Below are 20401 nucleotides of genomic sequence, written 5' to 3'. Positions count from 1 at the left end.
AAACTAAAGCTAAAACAAAAGAAAATTTAATTACCCACCTGTAAAGAAAATGGGATAGGAGTGAGAAAAGAAAATTAGAGATAGAAGATGCTAAGTGGCCCTTCAGTGGACGTGTGTCATGAATGGAAGGGCTGATGACCCATTCTCATTCCTGATTTTTTTTTTTAATTTTACATGTGTGTGTGGTTTGCCTGCAATTATGTGCATGTCTGGTATCAGAAGAGGGCATCTGATCCCCTGAAACTGGAGTTATGAATGGTTGCAAAATGCCATGTGGGTACTAGCTGAAGCCATGTTCTCTGCAAGAGCAACAAGTGCTCTTAACCACCAAGTTATCTCCTCAGCCCTTATTCCTGAATCTTAAAAAACCCTTTACAGTAGTATCTAAACCTCATAAGCAAGTCCTGTCCTAGATTTCATCTTGTTTTGTTTTTGAGGGGGGGGGGTGGATGTATTTTTTGTTTGTTTGTTTTGTTTTGTTTTTTTGAGACAGTTTCTCTGTGTAGCTTTGGAGCCTGTCCTGGAACTTGTTCTGTAGCCCAGGCTGGCCTCGAACTCACCAGAGCCCTGCCTGGCTCTGCCTCCTGAGTGCTGGGATTAAAGGCATATGCCACTACCACCCGGCTAAGAACTGTTTTTGCTCTCTATTCTAACAGTACCTAGCACCTGCTAAGTGACCAGTAAGTCTATGTTGAACAAATGAGTGAATATGAAAACTGAAAAGTGACATCAATTTAAAAATGTGTTAAGTTACATTTACTTAGGGCAGGAGGGATGCAGTGGTGCAGGCACACATGCCATGGCATTCGAGGGAATGCCAGAAGACAAACTGCAGAAGTTGGCTTAGAGGAAATGCCTTTGCCTGCTGAGCAATCCCAGATGTATTTTGAAAGATCTATGTCTATAGCTGCTTTGCCTGCATGTATGTACATGCCCGACCTGTGTGCAGTGCCCTTGCTGGCCAGAAGAGGGTGTTGGATTCCCTGGAATGGAAGTTGCCAGTTTGTCGTGAGGCACCAGTGGGTGCTGGGAAAGAACTCAGGGTCCTTTGGAGAGCAGTGAGTGATCTTAACTACTGAGCCATCTTTCCAGCCCCTGGCATAGTTTTTTTTTTTTTTAGATTTCTCCTTATAGACAGTGGTTTCCGTGGGCTGGTTTGTAGGGAGATTGGCTCTGCTGCTCCCTGAGTGTAATCCCCTTTTTATCTCCTTTGTTGGTTTGTCCAGTCATTCAGAGTTACAAAGTTCTTGTCGTCAGGTCAATGAGGGACACCAACTTGACACCATTAGTTTCTCTTCCTCTTCCCTCCTCCCTCTACCTCCCTTTCCTCTTCCCCCCTTGCCTCTCTCTCCTCCATCTCACAGGAGGGTACGATCCCAGACTACTGTCGCTTTCTGTCTGTGCCCAGGCGCCGGAAAGGGTGGCAGGCAGCAGGAGGGTTATGGATAAGGGGCCCAGTGGGGACTACCAGATGAGGGCTGCCTCTAACCAGGGTACTCTATGCTTCCCTCCAGATTGCCACTGTGATCTCTCTGTGTCTCTGTCTCTGTCTCTGTCTCTCTCTCTCTCACACACACACACACACACACACACACACACACACACACACACACACACACACACAAGCTACAGCACAGACAAGGAACTGAGACAGAAAAAGAGGTGGGTACCAGGCAGAGGTGAACTTGCAGATAAGTTGTCTCCAGGAGCTGTGCCTCAGTGTCTCATTGGACACTTGGGGGCAGCAAACAGCCAGAGGTGGAGACTCAGGGGACTGCTGGATGGGTCTCTGGGGCTTCAAGAAATGAGTCCAAGTAAACTGACCATTAGGCTTACCTTCGACACAGGGTCATCCAGCACAAAAGAACATGGGCAACACCATCTGTCTGGTCTGGCTTCAGGAGCAGAAAGGGTGGGACAAAGGGTTTGAAACGAACTACCAGGTCACAATTGTGAAGAACCTTGGCATTGTGGCACCTTGGAGGGAAGCTGACTTTTACCTTGAGAGCTCTCAATGGCACAGGTGTCTGGAGGCAAGAACACACGGCCATTTGCTTGCACAAAGGGCGGGGGGAGGGTGTGTGTGTGTGTGTGTGTGTGTGTGTGTGTGTGTGTGTGGTAGCACTCTAGGAAAACTGTGTTTGCCGAGCTTCAGAGGCTAGACAGGGTACGCCAAGGAACTGACTGAATGAAAATGTGCCCGCCTGGAACGTGAAGAGCAAACTAGGAACACACCAGGAAAGGCCCTAGCAGAACATCCAGGACAAGAAAGAGCCTAGGAAAGCACTTGAAGAGGTGGGTGTGGGGGCAGGTGTGAAGAGATTGGTGATCTGGCTGTTTTGAGATAGGAGCTGACGTAATCTACACTGGCCTCCGACTCGCCATGCAGCTGAGAATGATCTTGAACTCCAGTCCTTCTGCCCTGCCTTCCTAAGGGCTAAGGTTGTAAGAGTTCACTACCACAGCTGGCTTTATGTGGGCTTCGGCCTCGAACCCGGGACTTCACACATGCTCAGCAAGCTCCTGGACTGAGTTACACTCTCAGCCCCAGACTGGGGACCTTAGAGATTGTGGTGGCTGCAGAGAAGGAAAGAGGATGGGAGGTGGTGGAGAGTCCAGTGTGGAAGCTGTGAGTGACCACGTCACAATAGTGTTGCCTGGAACAGCAGTTGACCTTAGGGATGGAGAGAAACGGGAGGATCTGAGAACCAGTGGAAAGTTAAACAACCAGAAGGTGGACGTGGTGGAGGGGTAAGTGTGAAGAGGAGACAAGGAAGGAGATGGCGGAGAAGAGAACAAGCCGGCAAACGAAGCCCAGAGCCCTGACCTGCCCCCTGGACCGCTGGGCATACAAACATTTCACCAATGGCGAGAGGAACACATTTGGGAGGCATCTTAGGCTTTGCTTCGGAATTAATGAGTCCGAGGTATCAATGGACATGCTGGAGGGGGTATGCTAGAGGGGATATCCTGGAGAGGGTAGCCAGGAGGGGATAGCCAGGAGGCAGTTAGAAGGGATTGAGGCACTGGGATGTGGATGGATGAGGAAGTTTATCTAGGGAGAGTAGGCAGGTCTGAGAAATGAATGGCCACCAAGGTCAGGTCTAACCGGTAGAGTGGCTTTCCACTGCCAGAGTATCCTGGGATGCCCTGAAGGTATCCAGGGCAACAGAGGAGAGCCTTGCTCTGTTCTCTTTCCCCCACTGAGTCCTAGCTCTGGCCCAATCTTTGCCGGGAGGCAAAGTCCTCTGTTTGCCACTACAGTGTGGTACCTGCTCACCCCACTCCCCACCCCCGCCACAATACCTCACTTGTGGGAACTTACAAGAAACTGACCTTGGCCAAATAACTCAGATGAGAAGGTTCAGCTGTGAGTAGCTTTACAGACTAGCGCCTGTGCGTTTCCCAAATGGATGGTACCTAAGGGGTTCTCAAGGAAAGGATAAGCGAAGCCCCCCTGGGTCCAAGAACAAGGAATCCCTACTCACCCTGTCACATCGTTGGTCTCTCTTCCCCAGTGAGGGCTGTGGGACTCTGAGGAGCTGTGATGGGAACCACCCTCCACACCCTTCCTCAGACTCCAGCAGGCCACAGGTTGGTACCTGATACCACACACTCTCTCATCCTCTCTCCACCTCTGGAATATGTGGGGAGACGGGTAAGAGATGCAGGGGGCCATGAGCCTGATGCGAAGGGTTTCCAGAACTGAGTTGGGGGGATAGGTAGGTACCTTGCTTTGGGGGTGGTGGGGATGTGAGCTGTTAGCTGGCTCCAGACCCAGGTTCCTCATGACGGAAGTTACAGCGCACTGGCTGTGGAATCGTCAGTAGTCCCTGAGCTCTCAGGACTGTGGTCTGAACAGGCCTGTCCCAGCACTGCTGTCCACGAACCTTGGGCTCCAGTGCAGCGACGTTAGGAGGAGGGACCGATGGGAGGCGCTGGGTCATGGAGACAAACAAAGCCCAGGAGAATAAGTAAGATGTTCTCACCGGTTCTCCCTGGCAGTGTAACAGAACAGATGAGAGTAAGAACTGTGTGAGGGAGGGCTTCACAATGTAGTCCCAGCTAGCCTGAAACTTTCTGTGTAGCCCAGGATGGCCTCAGACTTGAGATCCTACTTCTGCCTGAGGAGCACTGGAAATATAGGCCTTAAGTAACCACACCTGCATGAAAAATATGAATGATGATGTTTACCTAGTGATTAGAGGAAATGAAAATAAAATTATCTGAACAGGACTCTGCCAGGAAAAATGGCCCTGCTTCCTTTTTGACTGGCTTTGAAGGCAATGTAAACAGAATGGGAAAGAAAAGGCCTGTTCCATCTGCCTGCCTTCTTTCTCCTAATCTTTCCCCCAGTAGTAAGGATTGAACATAAGGCACTGGAATGAAGAAAAAAAAATTAAAGAGGAAGGATACGACTGCTCCTGGGTGAGGTGGAGGAGAAGGTTTATTGTAGATAAAAGGGAGAGCATAGGCAGAGGCAGGGACATCAGAGTGGACATGTCCCTGAGCCATGTGTGTGTGTGTCGGGGTGGGGTGGGGTGGGGTGGGGTGGTGGTGGTGGTGTGAGCAGCTGCCGACCAACAGGAGCAGCCTGGGCCCCAAGAGACTGGCTAAGAGAGTAGATGGGGGATGGGGAGGAGACCAGGTACCCAAACAGCTGGATTATATAAGGGAGGGCAGCCCAGTCCCCTGGGCTGGAGAAGTTTAGGGCAGGGGGCAGGTATGCCAGCCATATCCTGTAGCAGCAAGAAGGGACTAAGGGATGCAGGGAGAACCTGGAGGCTATGCCCACTTTGACATATAAATAGGCTTCTCTGTTAACCTTCGACCAGAGTTGAGACCTAATAGCCTCTTCCACTACTAATGAGTGTCCTCCTCATCCCTGCCAGAGTCTCGTGGTTTTGCACTCACTGTGCAGCCAAGGATGACCTTGAATTTCTTTTTTAAAAAGATTTATTTGCTTGGGGCTGGAGAGATGGCTCAGACCTTAAGAGTTCTTATAGAGGACCATGGCTGGTTCCCAGTTCCCAAGCCTGATTAAGCTCTGGATTCTGTAAGTGTGCTGAAGTACTTTATTCTACTTCCACCTGGCACGGGAGCCCGAGGGAAGGCCATTCTGGGCTGAATGGGCTAGACTGAGTGAGCTTTTGTCTCAAAAAAAAAACCCCAAAGAGCCAGGCATGGTGGTCCATGCCTTTAGTAACAGCACTCGGGAGGCAGAGGCAGGTGGATCTCTGTGAGTTTGATGCCAGCCTGGTCTACAGAGTGAGTTCCAGGACAGCTGGGGCTACACAGAGAAACTCTGTCTCAAAACACCAAAACAAAACAAAAACAAGCAAACAAACAAAAACATAAGTAAATGAATAATACATAATATACTTTGGCAGGGAGACTGGCTCAGCATTTAAGAGTACTGGTGGTGTGTGTGTGTATATATATATATATATATATATATATATATATATATATATATATACACACACACCGAGAGAGACAGGCAAAATACTCATACACATAAATGAAATAAAAAATGTTTTCCTTTTGTTTTTTTCTGAGACAGGGTTGTCCTAAAACTCACTCTGTAGACCAGGCTGGCCTCAAACTCAGAGATCTGCCTGTCTCTGCCTCCTGAGTGCTGGGATTAAAAGTATGCACCACTATGCCTGGCAAGATAAGTAAAAAAAGATAGTAATATACTTTTGTTTTTAGTGAGGCATGATGGCACACCTGACTGACATTCTGGCACTTCGGAGGCTGAGGCAGAAGGATTACCTCAAATACAAGGCCAGATTGAACTATATAGTAAGACCCTGTCTCAAAACTCAAAACTAAGGGGCTGGAGAGGTGACTTTTGAGTATGTACCCTAGCACTCATCTCAGGTAGCTCACAAAACTCCAGCTCCCAGGGGATCTGACACCTCCTTCCAGCCTCTAAGGACACCTTCACATACCTGGCAGACACACACACACACACACACACACACACACACACACACTGCATATACATTCAAGGGTAGAGAGATCTCTGTTTAGAGCCAGCCTGGTCTACATAACAAGTTCCAATTCAGCCAAGACTACATAATGAAAAACAAAGCAAACTGGTTTCTCTTGTATTCTTATATATTTTATTTTACAATTTACCCACGTTCTTCTGAGTATTCATGAGTCTCACCAAAATTTCAAAGACTGAAGGCTTAAAATTCCTGCACACAAAGAATATGTTGCCTTAACTCTTCCATAAAGGGATATTTGGCATGAGGTGCCGTGGCCCTGGAGGGGCAAAGTATTTTTTTTTTTTAAGATTTATTTTACTTTATTTCATGAGCCTGCACATATGGGCACCACATGTGTATCCGGTGCCCGTGGAGGTCAGAAGAGGGCACAGGTTCCCCTGGAACTGGAGTTGCAGATGGTTGTGAGCCACCGTTTGGGCACTGGGACTTGAACCCAGGTCCTCTACAAGGGCAACAAGTGCTCTTAACTTCGGAGCCATCTCTCCAGCCCCCTCAAAGTCTGTCCTTTGGTTCCTTCAAAGGACAAGGACCATTCTGGAGCACAGGACACCCGACCCACTTGTAGGTTCGCTGCCACCGCAGGCTGGGGGCGCTCACACCGTGAGAAGGGCAGCTGTGTGCCATCTCAGATTTGTCCTAGGGCCCTCCTCCTCCCAGCTGCAGCTGGGCCAAGGGTCCCACCGGGCTCAGATACTTCTCAGACCGAATGGCAACGAACTGACCCACGTGGAGTTTGAACACGCTGAGGTGTCAGCACCAAGGAGACCAGAAGGGATGGCAGATACCGAGAGAGAGGTGGCAAGCCCACAGCGGAGATCTCGAGATCTGCCGAGGCAAGGGGCCTTCCACCACAGGGATCTGCCCCTGAGCCTTGGGACATCTCTGCTCCCTGCTATCCTGTCACTGAGCTCAGAGACTGGGGAAGGGCAGGGGTCTCCAGCTACCTGTAGCCCGCAGCTGAACATGAGGCGCGCCAGGAACTCCACTGGGGAAAGCTGAAGCAGCTTTCTCCTTCCTCTGGTTTGTGACTAGATCTCCGTTCCTGGTACACAGCGCTATGATCTTGTTAACATCTATGTCCGTGCAGGTCTCTACCCAAGGACTTTTGATCTGCTTGACTGTGTACAAAGCAATTAGAGCTGTTGTTGCTTCTGGTGGGGAGGAGGGACAGAAAGGTCCACGGCCGGGTTCCTTCTATCCCATGGGGGCCTGCAGCACCCCCTCTCTTATGGAGAAGTATCCACCCAGAAACAGATTGACCAACTACATCCACATCTCAATTTTATTTTATTTTTATTTATTTATTTATTTATTTATTTAATTTGGGAAGGGTCTCCCTACATAACCCTGGAACTCACTATGTAGAACAGGCTGGTCTTGAACTATAGAGATCTGATTGCTTTTGCCTCTCCAGCGCTGGGATTAAAGGCATGTGCCACCATACCTGGACACATTTCAATACTAACAGTGCTTTGGAGATGAGGAAAAGCTTGGAGAAAAGCCAGATGCCTACAGTAAGAAATAGAGAGTCCAAACTGGGTGTGATGGGACATACCTGTGGTAGCACATCCTCAGTGTTAGGAGGTTACGGTGGCATGATCACAGTTACAGGGAGGGAGAGAAGAGAGAGAGGAATTTGTTTTTGTTTTGGTTTTTCGAGACAGGGTTTCTCTATGTAGTTTTGTGCCTTTTGCTCTGTAGACCAGGCTGGCCTCGAACTCACAAAGATCCACCTGGCTCTGCCTCCCGAGTGCTGGGATTAAAGGGAATTTAACGGTAGAGGATCCCCATCTACTTGCCGCACCCCGCGGTATATTTGCATTTCCTAGAGTACACACTCTCACCTCCAAGTTTCTACACCTAGGTCCTGGCTGGAATACCTCTAGGATGCTCCCAGGAGCTCTGTAACTCAAACTTTAAGACTCCACTGTTACTTTTACACCTTGGTAAGGTGTACCTTTATATTGCCAGGCCCACCAAGGAAATGATTGCAATGTAAGACATCCACAGACATGTAACCCTCGGCTCCATTTCACTAAATTATGAGGTTCATGTGGCCAGGATGAGAATGCTCAGTTCTCAGCTGGGAAATAGATACTACGGAGAATGCAGGAGGGCATGGGTGGCCTCCTGGCTCCCAGGCATTGGCACCAGTAGATTTATTCAGTAGTGCAACACTATACCACTAGGCCTATCAGGGTCTAAACATTACGCCAGGTGCTAGGGATCAAGGATGAATGGAGAAATTAACTGAAGGATAAAGTTGAACAAATACTTAAAAGAACACTCTAAAAATCTGTAAAGGAAATACAACAGTTTAATCCGTGCTTTGGTCCAGGTGTACTGGGGGAGAGTTTCCCCTCACCCTCCCAAGGGGATGATTTGAGGGGATTAAGAACGGTAATCCTCAGGTTAGGTGTCAAGGCTTGAGGTCCGAATCCCAACCCAGACCCGCACCTGTTGTTTCCCTTAATTCCCAGCATGAGATCCGGAAACTAGTGGTCTGGTTGTCAGTCCACTCGGGGTCAAGTACCCCAAGAACACCCCCAAACAATTCTCCCCTTACTCAGAAGACACCCCCACCACCACCTACATAGGCCTTTTAATTGTTCTTAGCTTTTTTTTTTTTTTTCCTTTTTTCTGGACAGGGTTTCTGTGTGTAGCCCTGGCTATCCCTGGAACTCTCTTTGTAGACCAGGCTGGACTCGAACTCACAGAGATCCGCCTGCCTCTGCCTCCTTAGTGCTGGGATTAAAGGTGTGCGCCAACATTGCCCGGTGAACAACTGTTCTTAAGGACGGTCTCAAGTGACCTTCTTAGGAGGTGCGACTCCTTTAAAATGAAGGAGCAAACACGCACGGGCGTCACAAACCCTAAACCCAAACCGGAGTGCAAACCAGACCCCACACTCTGGCTCCTTCCAAAGCGCGGAGCTTTAGAGCCCCGAGAATCGCCCCGCCCCCGAAGCGCGAGCGCCGATTGGTCAGCGTGATCGCAGGGCGTGGCCAGATCTTAAAGGTCCAAGAGCTTAGTAGGCCGGGAGGAGGCGGTGGCTGCTCCGGGAACCCCAGAGGAAGTGATGCCTCAAAGGCCCATGTAGGTGTCTTTAAAACCTTGCTAATGTCCAGACTCAAGTTCCAGATCTATGGAGCCCACCAGGAACTGTCCACTGTTCGGAGGCGCCTTCTCCGCCATCCTCCCCCCTGGGGCCATTGATGTGAGGTGAGAAAGCCCAGGCGTCCCGGAAGCCGGTCGGGTGGGTTGCGGGAAGAAGCCAGAGACATCGAGGGTGTCCCTGCCCCTCTTCCAGCGACCTCCGACCGGTCCCGGACAACCAAGAAGTTTTCTGCCATCCCGTGACCGACCAGAGTCTGATCGTGGAACTTCTGGAGCTGCAGGCCCACGTGCGGGGCGAAGCGGCTGCGCGGTGAGAAAGTTAGCCAATGGGAGGCCAGGAGCCGAGGAAGTGGGCGGGGCCCGGGGCTGGACGGTTATTCAGGGCGAAAACTCCAAGGGCGATCGCGGACCGGCCAGAAGAGAGTGAGGCTCGAGGGTGGGTATGGGTCATTCAGAGATGCCCCTTCCTACCCCTGTCCCCCCCACCCCAGGTACCATTTTGAGGACGTTGGCGGGGTGCAGGGGGCCAGGGCTGTGCACGTGTTATCTGTGAAGCCTCTCTGTTTGGACAACCTATCCCTGAGGGGCTGTTGTCAAGATGCCTGGTTCCTTTCTGGCAAGCAGCAGGTAGCTAAAGAAAACCAGCAGGTGAGGGCCACGGCAGATGGGATGTCCTGGAGCAGGGGGAGGGGTAGCTCCAGTTACCATCCCGGTAAGCATCCTAATTCTGATCCCTTTAGGTAGCAAAGGATGTCACACTCTATCAGGCCTTGCTTCGGCTGCCCCAGTACCAGACCGATCTGTTGCTCACCTTCAATCAGCCCCCGTAAGGACAAAGGAAAGGGTGGGAAGTTCGCAATTGGATCCTTACCTCCCCTCCCCCTCCCCATGCCCCCACCCCCCCACCCCCCGACGACAATCAGGCTGGGTGGGTCAGATTGGCTGGTAGACTCCTTCAAGGAAGCAGAAATGGGCTGGAGGGTCAGGGATTCCTGGTCTTCTGGGGAATAGGAAGTGTAATCTTGTAAACCTCAAGCTGGACCACATTTTCTTTCTCCCTCTGTTGCCTCCCCCTAAGCTCTAACAGCAGGTCTCTTGGCCCTGAAAATCTGTCATGTCCACCTTGGAGCCTGGGTAACTTTGAACAACTGGTGACTAGTTTGACTCTTCATGATCCCAACATCTTTGGTCCCCAGTGAAGATGATGGAACATAACATACTGCTGCTGAGGACTCGGGGATCTGGGTCTGAGAGGGGGAGAGTCCCTTTCTACTTCTTCCCTGGACACAAGCATGAGACACCTCCTCTGCAGAAATAAACTTGCTTTATAAACAACACAGTTTCTGTGGCTTTGAATTTAAGAGGACACCTGGGTCTCCCCCCTGGTCTTGGAAGGGGGACTTTAAAGCTGTGCGCAGGAGCAGGAGGGACCCAAGAATGGCAGTAGAAATATACTTTGGGGTACCTGATTCAACCCTGAGATGGGTGTGAAGGGGGGCTTGGAAAATGTAAAGCAATATCCAAGGGAAGGACATACATTACTGTTCAGAATCAGATTAGTGATTCAACCCTAAGAGAGCAGAGGAGCGGTCATGGCTGTCCCCCTTAGGCGGATGAGGGTCAGTGGCTCAGGAAATCATCACTGAGAGAGTAAGTAGTGGAGTGTTGATTTGGAGTACAGGAGAGCGGCTCATTTGGCGTATGTGTTGTAGAAGACGCGCAGCTGATCCCAGAAGAAGAGAGAGAGGATAGTGTGGGGGCCAAGGCGAAAATAGGAGGCACCTATACCCTTGTACATGCCAAAAAGGCCCTCTTTCCGAGCTGTCTGCAGCAGAGCGTCGAAGATCCCCCGGTACATGAGGCCCTGGAGCGTGTCAGGGAGGGAGAGCACAGGAGGAGCACGTCAGAGCCCACCAGGACCAGACACCTTTGCAGGCAGCGTCCGAGGCTCTGCCTCTCCACCCCCAGTTTTCCTTGGCAGCCCGAACCGTACAGTGCTCCCTTACCTTGCCATGAGTATCAGTGGGTTGGTTATAGAGCCTTGTGCTGGCCACATCAAAGGGTGTCATGGCCGTGACTACTGCGACGCCACTCACCATGGCAGCCGCCAGAGCCACCTTCCAGCTCTGGGGAGGAAAGATCTATAAGAAAGAGAAAGAATTTTATCAACCACACAGTCATTCAGCCTTAGGGTAGGACAGGCCCTGCCCTGGAAACACAGTTTCTAGGAGCTTCCATACCACCCGAGATAACACAGTGTGATAACTCTGAAGGAGGAGTGCCCAGAGGGCTTATTAGGTACCCCTTCTGGCAGGAGATGATGGCGACCCCAGCCCTCCTGCCGCTCCCTCCCTTTTGAACCCATCCCATCCCATCCAGGGCCCACCTCCCTTCTTGCACCCTTGACCCCAGCCCTCCTGCCGCTCCCTCCCTTTTGAACCCATCCCATCCCATCCAGGGCCCACCTCCCTTCTTGCACCCTTGTTCCGCGGTCCAGGGATGGGCCCACCCCTCCCCTGGCAGTACCTCCCACTGAATCAAGAGGTCCTTGGTGGATGAGAAGGTGCACAGCTGGGTAGAAGAGCCGATGACAACTCTGGGCAGGCCGCCCACGGCCCCACGCCACAGCCCCACCAGACCATGTTTCTGGCCAATCTTGGTTAGTGCATGAAACATGCCCTGGTGGGGGCAGGAAAGACCATGGGGTTGGGGTTCAGTCACCCCACCATCAGGGACTGCCTCCTAATAACACTTCCAAGGATCATGTACCCATTGCCCAGACAACCAGTTCAGGGTAGGCTTAGAGCCAGGACAGGGGCCCTCAGGTGTCTACTGACGTTTGCCAACTCAAGAGTTGAGGCTGGAGGTACGGAAGGGAGGTCAGTAGCGGGTCAAGAGACTGGGGCAGGGGAAACAGGTGTGGGAGACTTGAGGAACGAGGGCAGGCGAGGGTCAGGATGGGCTCCAGGGGCCGAGGAGTGGGACCTGATGGGGTTGGGCAGAGCAGTGACTAAAGGTGGAGCAGAAAGCTGGGAGACAACGGGGGGAGAGGGCTGGGGACTCCAGGGGCTTCGGGAACCCTCACCTCATGCTTATACTGGTGCCCTACAGCGATTTCAGAGGCTGCCTGTGCCTGGAGGTGTGTCTTCACCTGAGGACAAGAGAGTGAGTATCACAGCCTGTGCCCCAGTGGTCATCTTCCCACCACGGAGAGCAAAACACCCAAACCCCTCACACCTCCTCTAGGGTATTAAGCAACGAATATATTCTTTTTAATCTGATAATTACTGTTGTTCCCACTTAACAAATTGGTCACGAGAGTCTGTGTCCCTTGGCTGCGGTCCCAGAGGACAGACCTCCTAGCACTACAAGATACCCCGCCCCCTCCACATCCTACTTCCCTTGGGGCTGGGGGTGGGGCATGGAGGCTGGAGAATGGCAATATTTCTTAAGATTTCATATTAGGCAAGATCTGGGTGTCTAGCCTCTTGTGCCAGCTCCCATTCCAGACCAGGTCTCCAACCGCCAGCTCCACCAGCCTCCCTTGTCTGAGTACCCAAAATGTGTTCTTTGGCCCCCAGGACCCAAAGGGGTGTGAATTCAGTTGACTTTGAAGATGCCTTTGTCTTCAAATCTCATCCATTACGAGTGAGACCAAGTTGGCTCTCCTAGAGATCATCTCCTTCTCTTAGCTGCACTAAGCCTGGCCTAGCCCCAACAATAAACAGCTGTGAGACCTTGACATCTCTGGGTCTCAGGCTCCTAACCCTTCACCTATATTTGATAACTCAAAGGAGTAAACTGTGAGATTGCAAGTCTGTGATGCCCAGGATCCTCTCGATCCTACACTCATTAATCCATATCACTCAGATTCCTCATCCTGCCTACACAAAGTCAACCTCAGTGTTAAGGCAATAGTAAGACAATAAAAGCTACAGGATCGCTGGTCATGGTGGCACGTTTGTATTCGAAGCACTTCGGTGGCAGAGGCAAGGAGGATCAAGAGGCCAGCTTGGGCTCATAGTGAGTTTCAGGCCAGTCTAGATCATGTAGCCAGACCCTGTGTCCAAAAATAAATAAATAAGAAAGAAAGAAGGATTGTCAAATGCTTCACATGTCCATCTCACTTGTCTCCTTTAATCCTCCTGACAACCACACAAAAGTCTATAATTATCCCTGTTTTATAGATGTGGTAACAATGAATAATTTTCAAAGCCAGGATCTGAGTTCCAGAAAGTCTGATTCCAAAGCTCAGCTGTAGGCAGAAGGGATGCACACCTGTTAACTGAAGCACTGAAAACTAGGTTGGACCTTGACTTGGAAGCCAGGCTGTGCTACAGAAGAAATTTGACACTACTATAGAGGAAGACCCTGCCTCAACAAACGAACGACACCCCCCTTCCCCCTCACTCCCCCAACCCGCTCAAAGAAGTCTCTAGGAGCAAAATCTGTAATCTTCATGAGCACAATGCAGTCAGTTGGGTGGGTGTGTACAAGGCAGATCCAAGGCCTTGAAGCTTGCCACCCCTTTCCTTTAGCGTTTCCTGCTTACAGGGAGACAGCACCCGGTCACCAGTGCCCTTATGAAGGGCAGACCCCGAGGGTCTTTCTTGAAGGCCCCAGACAAGACCCCCTTCTTACCATGTAGATTGGGCTTCCCAGATAGGCTCCCATGACCCCAGCGAGGGCCCCAGCTGCAGCGCTGCGCACAGGACTGAGGACACCTTCATGAGTGTGCAGGTATCCCCTAGCCTCCGCCAGCCCGTAGGTGCCCAGTCGGATGCCATTCATCAGGAACTGGTACAAGAGCGCAGGGGCCAGGCCCTTCTGCAAGGCAGCCAGGCCGTCCACCTTGCCAATGGTGAAGAAGGCATGGAAGACGTTTCGGTAGTGGCGCTGGTAGGTTCCTGGGGCCTTCAGCTCTCCTTGCAATTGCATTCTGGTCTTTACAACCTCCAGGGGATTGGTGAACACACAGGCCCCGCAGGCTGCCAGACCACTCAACAAGAAGTCCATGGTGGGGGTAGCAAATGGCCTTGGAAAGCAGGGGTGGATGTCAGGGCAACACCTGGCTCTTTGCAGTCCAGGCTGCAACAGGTAGAAATTTAGAGAGCCAAAGTGTCAGGGTCAAACGTCAAGAAGTAAATTAAGGTTAGAGGGAATTTGGGGGTCAGAGCTTGGCAATGAGAAGGCCCTGTTGACCAAGGGATCTGAGGTCAAGGAGGAGCAGAAGTTAGAAGGTGGCAGATGCCAGGGATGACAGGCTAGGGGGACCTGGGAGTATTTTAGGAAAACGCGGAGTTGGGAAATGGTAGCTGGAGAAGCAGGCAACAGAAAAACAACAAGAAGAAAAGGATCAGAGGGAAGACCTGGAGGGGGCGTGGCGACAAGCAAGAGGAGGGTCGCCTGGGAAGTTCGGATTCGGGCTAAGCATGAGCGTGGCAAGGTAGCTACGGAGCTGGAGCACCTTTTACCCGGGGTAGCTTGCGGAGGCCGGGCCGCCTCGCTACAGTCCGTGGAACGCAGCGCCAATGGGGACTCTCCAAGAGCCGCAGCCGAGCGCCTCCGCCAATGAACGCCGAGCCGGCTCGGCGGCCAATGGGAGGTGCTCGCAGCGGCCCGGCCCTCGGCCTCCGAGGGAGCAGGTTGGGTTAACTCTCGTCGCCCCGGCTCCCGGGCCTGCGACTCGGTCTCCGCCGGGTGCCCGAGGCGCGGAGGTTTTCTCGCTGTCCGGGAGTTGAGGGTGGGCCGTGGGTTCCCGAGCAGATGCAGAGGCTGAGAGCAGAGGGTTGGGCAGCTCCTCCTGCGGGTGGCGCGCTCCCTGCGGTCGTCCTCTAGCCCAGGTCATCTGGGTTTGGGGTTGCCTGACCGCAGCCACGCCCAGCGCTGTTCGGATGCCAGGACAGCCCGGAAACAGCGGTCCCGCCCTCCGGGGAGACGGGGCACACCTGCTGGACAGCACCCATCCCCTACGGCCGAATAAAAATGTGTGTAGTGTCTAGAACTAGGGTGTGGCTAGCTGCGGGGGCCGACGGAGAGAGACTTGAAGGCCAGCCAGGGAGCGAAGCTTGATCTTCTTATTAAGCTCTTGATCCTCACGGTGACCTAGAGGAAGCCGGGCAGGTCAAGACAAGGATTTCCATCCCCTCTCCAGCGAGGCTTAGATTACAGGGAGCAAACTTGTCTCTTGTCCTTGCGTCATGCGTGTGGTTAATCATGAAAGAACCCGCGGGAAAGAAACTGGAAAAGAGCAGAGAGAGGACGGCTTGGAGAAAGAAGGCAGGGGCTTAGGGATGCCATCTGGGTGGCGGGAAGAAGCAGAGGGCTCACCTGAGTAACACTCAGCTCCCCTACTGACCGCTGAGTTCCGATTTGTGTCTTCCTTCCTACTATCTGATTGACGGTGGGCAAGTTACTTATCTTCTCAGAAACCCCTTGTAAAATGAGAGCGGTATCTGTGGGACACACTCCAAAGGAAGTGCTGGGCTTGTGTTCAGTTAAATTTACTGGAAAGTCGGGAGTTGACAGAATTCTTCTCACTTCCTGGAGGTCCCTGCCCTCTCTTCCGTGGTGTCCGAGTCAGGATGCCCTGGAGCATCTTCTGATGGCTTTTCCAAATTGTCCATGTTCAACCTCATCCTGCTTTGTTCCTCAAACATACACCCATTGTTCTCAGCGGTTGTTAATTTCCCTACTGCCCTAGTCTGGAAGGGTTCCTAGGAGCCCTGGGGGGCCAGATCTGAGTCATAATTTGTTGTTTGTGAGACAACCTTGTGGGGGTGTAGCCTACAGGGGCCTCAAACTCAAAATCCTCTTGCCTCAGCCTGTGGAGTGCTGAAGATTTCAAGTCTGCTGCCATACTGAGTGACAGGGTGATGCCACACCTAGTTTCACATCCTGAGTTTGCAGCCTGTGGTTCTCAAAAGGGTGGTCCTACAGCAGCAGCACCTGGGAACTTAGAGATACATTTAGCCTCGCTGGAAATCCTCTGAACCAGAAGGTCTGCGGCAACCCTGGCTGACTGTCTTTCATCAAGGCCCCTGGATGCTAAAGATTCAGAATCACTGGCTAGCTCTTTCTGTCTTTAAGACCGATGATGCCTTAGAGAGGGACATATTTTAAGGTGCTATATTTTTGTTATTTTGTCTTTTCATTTTCTTTTTTTCCCCCCTGGAGCTGAGGACGGAACCCAGGGCCTTGTGCTTGCTAGGCAAGTGCTCTGCCACTGAACTAAATCCCCCAAGGTGTTATTTTATTTTATTTTATTTTTTAAGAGCAATCTTGCTGGGCGGTGGTGGCGCACACCTTTAATCCCAGCACTCGGGAGGCAGAGGCAGGCGGATCTCTGTGAGTTCGAGGCCAGCTTGGGCTACACAGAGAAACCCTGTCTCGGAAAAAAAAAAACAAAAAAACAAAAAAAAAAAAACAGAGTAATCTTAACCTTTAGAAGTTTTCTGGACATTTTAATTTTTCTGAACACTGCACAAAAATTGTAAAGATATTGAGTGTTCTCCTGTACTCTGTATGCAGTTTTCCCTAATCTACTGTCTTCCACTATTATCATGTACTGCTATGATTAATGAAACAACACCAAAACATTATTCTGGACTGAAGTCCAAAACTTAGTCAGGGTTCTTTTGTTTTTACTTTGACTTTTTTCTGTTCAGGATCACATACAGAATACTAAATTACATTTAATTGTCATAGCCATCCCTTAATTATGGCAGACTCTTAAACCTCCCTTGCTTTTCTTCAAGATATTTTTTTCTTCAAGACTTGTTTGTTTGTTTATTAATAGATAAGGTTTCACTATGTAGCCCTGGCTGGCCTGGAACTAGACCAGACTGGCCTCAAACTCACAGAATTCTGGTTGTTTCTGCCTCCTGAGTACTGGGATTGGGTACAGACTGAACTTCCAGAGGACCCAGTTTGGTTTGGGTTGGGTTTTTGTTTGTTGTTTTTGTTTTTGGAGACAGGGTTTCTCTATGTAGCCCTGGCTGTTCTGGAACTGTAGACCAGACTGATCTCAAACTCAGAGATCTGCCTGCCTCTGCTCCCTGAATGCCCCTGCTCCCTCCAGAGGATCCAGTTTTAATTTCCAGCACTCACATGGCAGCTCACAAGCCATCCATAACACCAATCCTAAAGGCATTTGATGCTCCCTTCTGGTACTGGCACTGCATGTACATGTGGACATACACAGACATTAATAAATAATAAAATAAATATTTTTGTTGTTGTTTTTGTTTTTTCAAGACAGGGTTTCTCTGTGTAGCCTTGGCTATCCTGGAACTCATTCTATAGACCAGGCTGGCCTCAGACTCACAGAGATCCACCTGCCTCTGCCTCCCGGATTAAAGGCATGCACCACCACTTCCCAGCAATGAAACAAATATTTTTAAAAAATAGATAAATAGGGCTGGAGAGATGGCTCAGAGATTAAGAGCACTGGCTACTCTTCCAGAGGTTCTGAGTTCAATTCCCAGCAACCACAAGGTGGCTCACAACCATCTGTAATGAGATCTGGTGCCCTCTTCTGGCCTGCAGGCAGAATACTGTATACATAGTAAATAAATAAGTAAATCTTAAAAAAATAAATAAATAGAATAAAATACAAATAAAACAAAAGTGGGGAGAGTTATTTCTCCCCTCCATGAAAATAGAATACCTACATTGAATTCTTCTGTATGGGATATTTATCCAACTAATATATATATATTTACTTATTTACACATTAATTTATATTACTGATATCTCTATGGACTCATGGATATTTGTTTTATATTTTGAGTCAAAGTCCATGTTTATTTTATTGCTCAATTTATTATACCTTTGTCTTTTGGAGCTAGTGTGTGTGAATCTCTCATTTATTATTATTTTTATTGCTTTGAGACAGGGTCTCATGTAGCCCAGGCTGATCTAGAACTTGAAATTCTTCTGCCCTCTGGGTGCTGGGATTACAAGCATAGGCTAATTCTTTGATTTAGAAATATATGCTTAATTTTCATTTATTATTGATATTGTTATTATCATTGTTATTATTGATAGAGTCTCTCCCTATAGCTCTGGCTGTCCTGGAACTCTCTCTCTGGACCAGGCTGGCCTTGAACTCAGAGATCCCTTGCCTCTGCCTCCGCCATTCGGCCTCACAATTTATTATCTATTCATATGTTGAAAGATATCTTGGTTGGTATGTTTTTGGTGCTGGAATGAAACCTAGGGCCTCACACATGCTACCATCAAGGTACATCCCTAGCTCCTAGACAATTACTTTCAACCAGAATTGGCTGGTCTGGCACTCACCATGTAGACCAGGCTGGATTCAAACTCATAGAGATCCACTTGAGTGCTGGATTGAAAGGCATGCTCCACACACCCAGCATGTTGTGTGTGTGTGTGTGTGTGTGTGTGTGTGTGTGTGTGTGTGTACGCGTGTGTGTGTGTGTACTTTTTGTCTTGTTTAAGTGCTGGAGATGGGCTTTAAGAACTGATCTACTGAGCTACACTCTCAACCTGTAATTCTAGAATTTCTATTTAGGCAGCATAATCATCACAGATCGGCGGCCTAAACTTGTAGCCTTAGAAAGACTACAAATCCCTTAGGAAAGGGTCTCTGTGATCAGCAGGGGACATCCCTGCTTTGTCCTTCTTCCTGGAAGATAAAGTGGAGAACCACAGGTGGTGGAAGGCATAGTCCCACTGTAGAAGCTCCAGGATGACAAAGTCCTTCCAGCCAATAGCAGAAGGGAGGGGAGGAAAGCAACTGCCGGCCTTACCACCACTGGGGTAGGTAGACCGGCATGTCACACTGTGCTCCAACACCACTGGGGTAGGTAGACTGGCATGTCACACTGTGCTCCACCACCACTGGGGTAGGTAGACCGGCATGTCACACTGTGCTCCAGCACCGGTGGGGTAGGTAGACCGGCATGTCACACTGTGCTTAGCTTTCTAAAAAGCTGCTAGCTGGCATGCTTGTAATCTCGACACTGAGGAAGCTGCGGCAGGAGAATCTGCAGTTTAAGGACAGCCAGAGCTACAGAATGAGATTCTGTCTTAGGAAAAGAAGAGCTGGTGTACAGCTCCATGGGAGAACAGCTGCCTGGAGTGTGCAAGGCACTGGGTTCCACCACTAGCACCGTGGAAAATTAAAGGCTGTCGTCAGATGCAGGCTTCAATCCTTGGACCATGTGCTGGTTACTTTTCAACAACAACAAAAAGTTAAGGGAGGAAAGGTGCATTCAGGATCATGGCTCAAGAATGCTAGTGCTCAACTGGCTTTTGTTCATTTAAAAAATTCAATCCAGGAGCCGGGCGGTGATGGCCCACATCTTTAATCCCAGCAGAGCCAGGCGGATCTCTGTGAGTTCAATGCCAGCCTGGTCTACAGAGTGAGATCCAGGAAAGGCACCAAAGCTACACAGAGAAACCCTGTCTCAAAAAAACAAAAACAAAAACAAAAAAAACCAAAAACCAAAAAAAAAAAAAAAAAAGAAAGAAAGAAAGAAAGAAAAGAAAAAGGAAAAATTCAACCCAGAATCCCAGCCCACAGGATACCATCTACATTCAGAGTGGGTCTGTCCTCCAAAAATCTAACCTCTCACAGATACAACCACAGGTATGTCCTGGGTGAGTTTAAATCTACTCAAGTTGAAAATGAAGATTGAAGATTAACCACCACAAGTTCACCCTCTTCAACCTTTTTTTTTTTTTTTTTCTTTTAACTGGTTCTCTCTACACTACATAGCCCTGGATGCCGTGGAACTTACAATGTAGACTAGGCTGACCTCAAGTTCACAGAGATCTTCTGCCTCTGCCTCCTAAGTGCTAGGATTAAAGGCGTGCGCCACCACGCCTGGACAAATGCATCACTTTTAAAGTGTAGCATTCCACTCCTGGTCCCTGAAGCCTCATGTTGATTTTGTTTGTTTGTTTTTCAACACAGGGTTTCTCTGTTTAGTCCTGGCTATCCTGGAACTCACTTTGTAGACCAGGTTGGCCTCGAACTCAGAGCTCTGCTGCCTCTGCCTCCAAGTGCTGAGATTAAAGGTGAGACCCACTATTGCCCAGCCATGTTGATCTTTTAAATATTTTTAATAATGTTATCATTAATATTATTCCTGTGTGTGTGTGTGTGTGTGTGTGTGTGTGTGTGTGTGTGTGTGTGTGTGTATGCATGCCACAGCATGCATGTGGAGGTCAGAAGATAACTTTGTGAAGTTGTTTCTTTATGTGGGTTTCTAGGATCCAACCCAGGTCACCAGGCC

At 49.9% G+C, this 20401-nt stretch overlaps 2 protein-coding genes across 3 annotated transcripts; one reads left to right on the top strand and one right to left on the bottom strand.

Annotated features, from left to right (window-relative positions):
- The first annotated feature begins 9017 nt into the window (after positions 1-9017).
- Positions 9018-10469, top strand: Rangrf (RAN guanine nucleotide release factor). Its single transcript, XM_028869416.2, has 5 exons — positions 9018-9239; positions 9328-9444; positions 9626-9782; positions 9875-9960; positions 10213-10469. Exons 1-5 carry the CDS (start codon positions 9163-9165, stop codon positions 10331-10333), a joined length of 558 nt encoding a protein of 185 aa, XP_028725249.1. The 5' UTR covers positions 9018-9162; the 3' UTR covers positions 10334-10469.
- On the bottom strand, positions 10442-14769 carry Slc25a35 (solute carrier family 25 member 35). 2 transcript variants are annotated; one of them, XM_037200822.1, is made up of 6 exons: positions 14609-14769; positions 13776-14222; positions 12220-12285; positions 11661-11813; positions 11141-11275; positions 10442-10998 (listed from the first exon to the last, which is right to left on the bottom strand). In XM_037200822.1, exons 2-6 carry the CDS (start codon positions 14148-14150, stop codon positions 10825-10827), a joined length of 903 nt encoding a protein of 300 aa, XP_037056717.1. In that variant the 5' UTR covers positions 14151-14222; positions 14609-14769; the 3' UTR covers positions 10442-10824. The 2 variants fall into 2 exon arrangements, with proteins under 2 accessions (XP_037056717.1, XP_028725247.1); XM_028869414.2 differs by having other exon boundaries at positions 14602-14701.
- Between the last annotated feature and the right edge of the window lie 5632 nt (positions 14770-20401).

The sequence above is a fragment of the Peromyscus leucopus genome, chromosome 8b, assembly GCF_004664715.2.
Source record: "Peromyscus leucopus breed LL Stock chromosome 8b, UCI_PerLeu_2.1, whole genome shotgun sequence".
NCBI classification, from domain to species: domain Eukaryota; kingdom Metazoa; phylum Chordata; class Mammalia; order Rodentia; family Cricetidae; genus Peromyscus; species Peromyscus leucopus.
This window is presented reverse-complemented; position numbering and strand designations above follow the sequence as displayed.

What these genes read in the sequence shown, in the direction of transcription:
- Slc25a35 (XM_037200822.1), bottom strand. Translation starts at nt 14,150, where the DNA reads ATGGACTTCTTGTTGAGTGGTCTGGCAGCCTGCGGGGCCTGTGTGTTC. An exon ending in TGGGAAGCCCAATCTACATG is followed by an intron (nt 12,286 to 13,775) that starts GTAAGAAGGGGG and finishes TCTTGTCCTCAG; the next exon opens with GTGAAGACACACCTCCAGGC. An exon ending in CCACTGATACTCATGGCAAG is followed by an intron (nt 10,999 to 11,140) that starts GTAAGGGAGCAC and finishes GACACGCTCCAG; the next exon opens with GGCCTCATGTACCGGGGGAT.
- Rangrf (XM_028869416.2), top strand. Translation starts at nt 9,163, where the DNA reads ATGGAGCCCACCAGGAACTGTCCACTGTTCGGAGGCGCCTTCTCCGCC. An exon ending in TAGCTAAAGAAAACCAGCAG is followed by an intron (nt 9,783 to 9,874) that starts GTGAGGGCCACG and finishes TGATCCCTTTAG; the next exon opens with GTAGCAAAGGATGTCACACT. An exon ending in CTCACCTTCAATCAGCCCCC is followed by an intron (nt 9,961 to 10,212) that starts GTAAGGACAAAG and finishes CCTCCCCCTAAG; the next exon opens with CTCTAACAGCAGGTCTCTTG.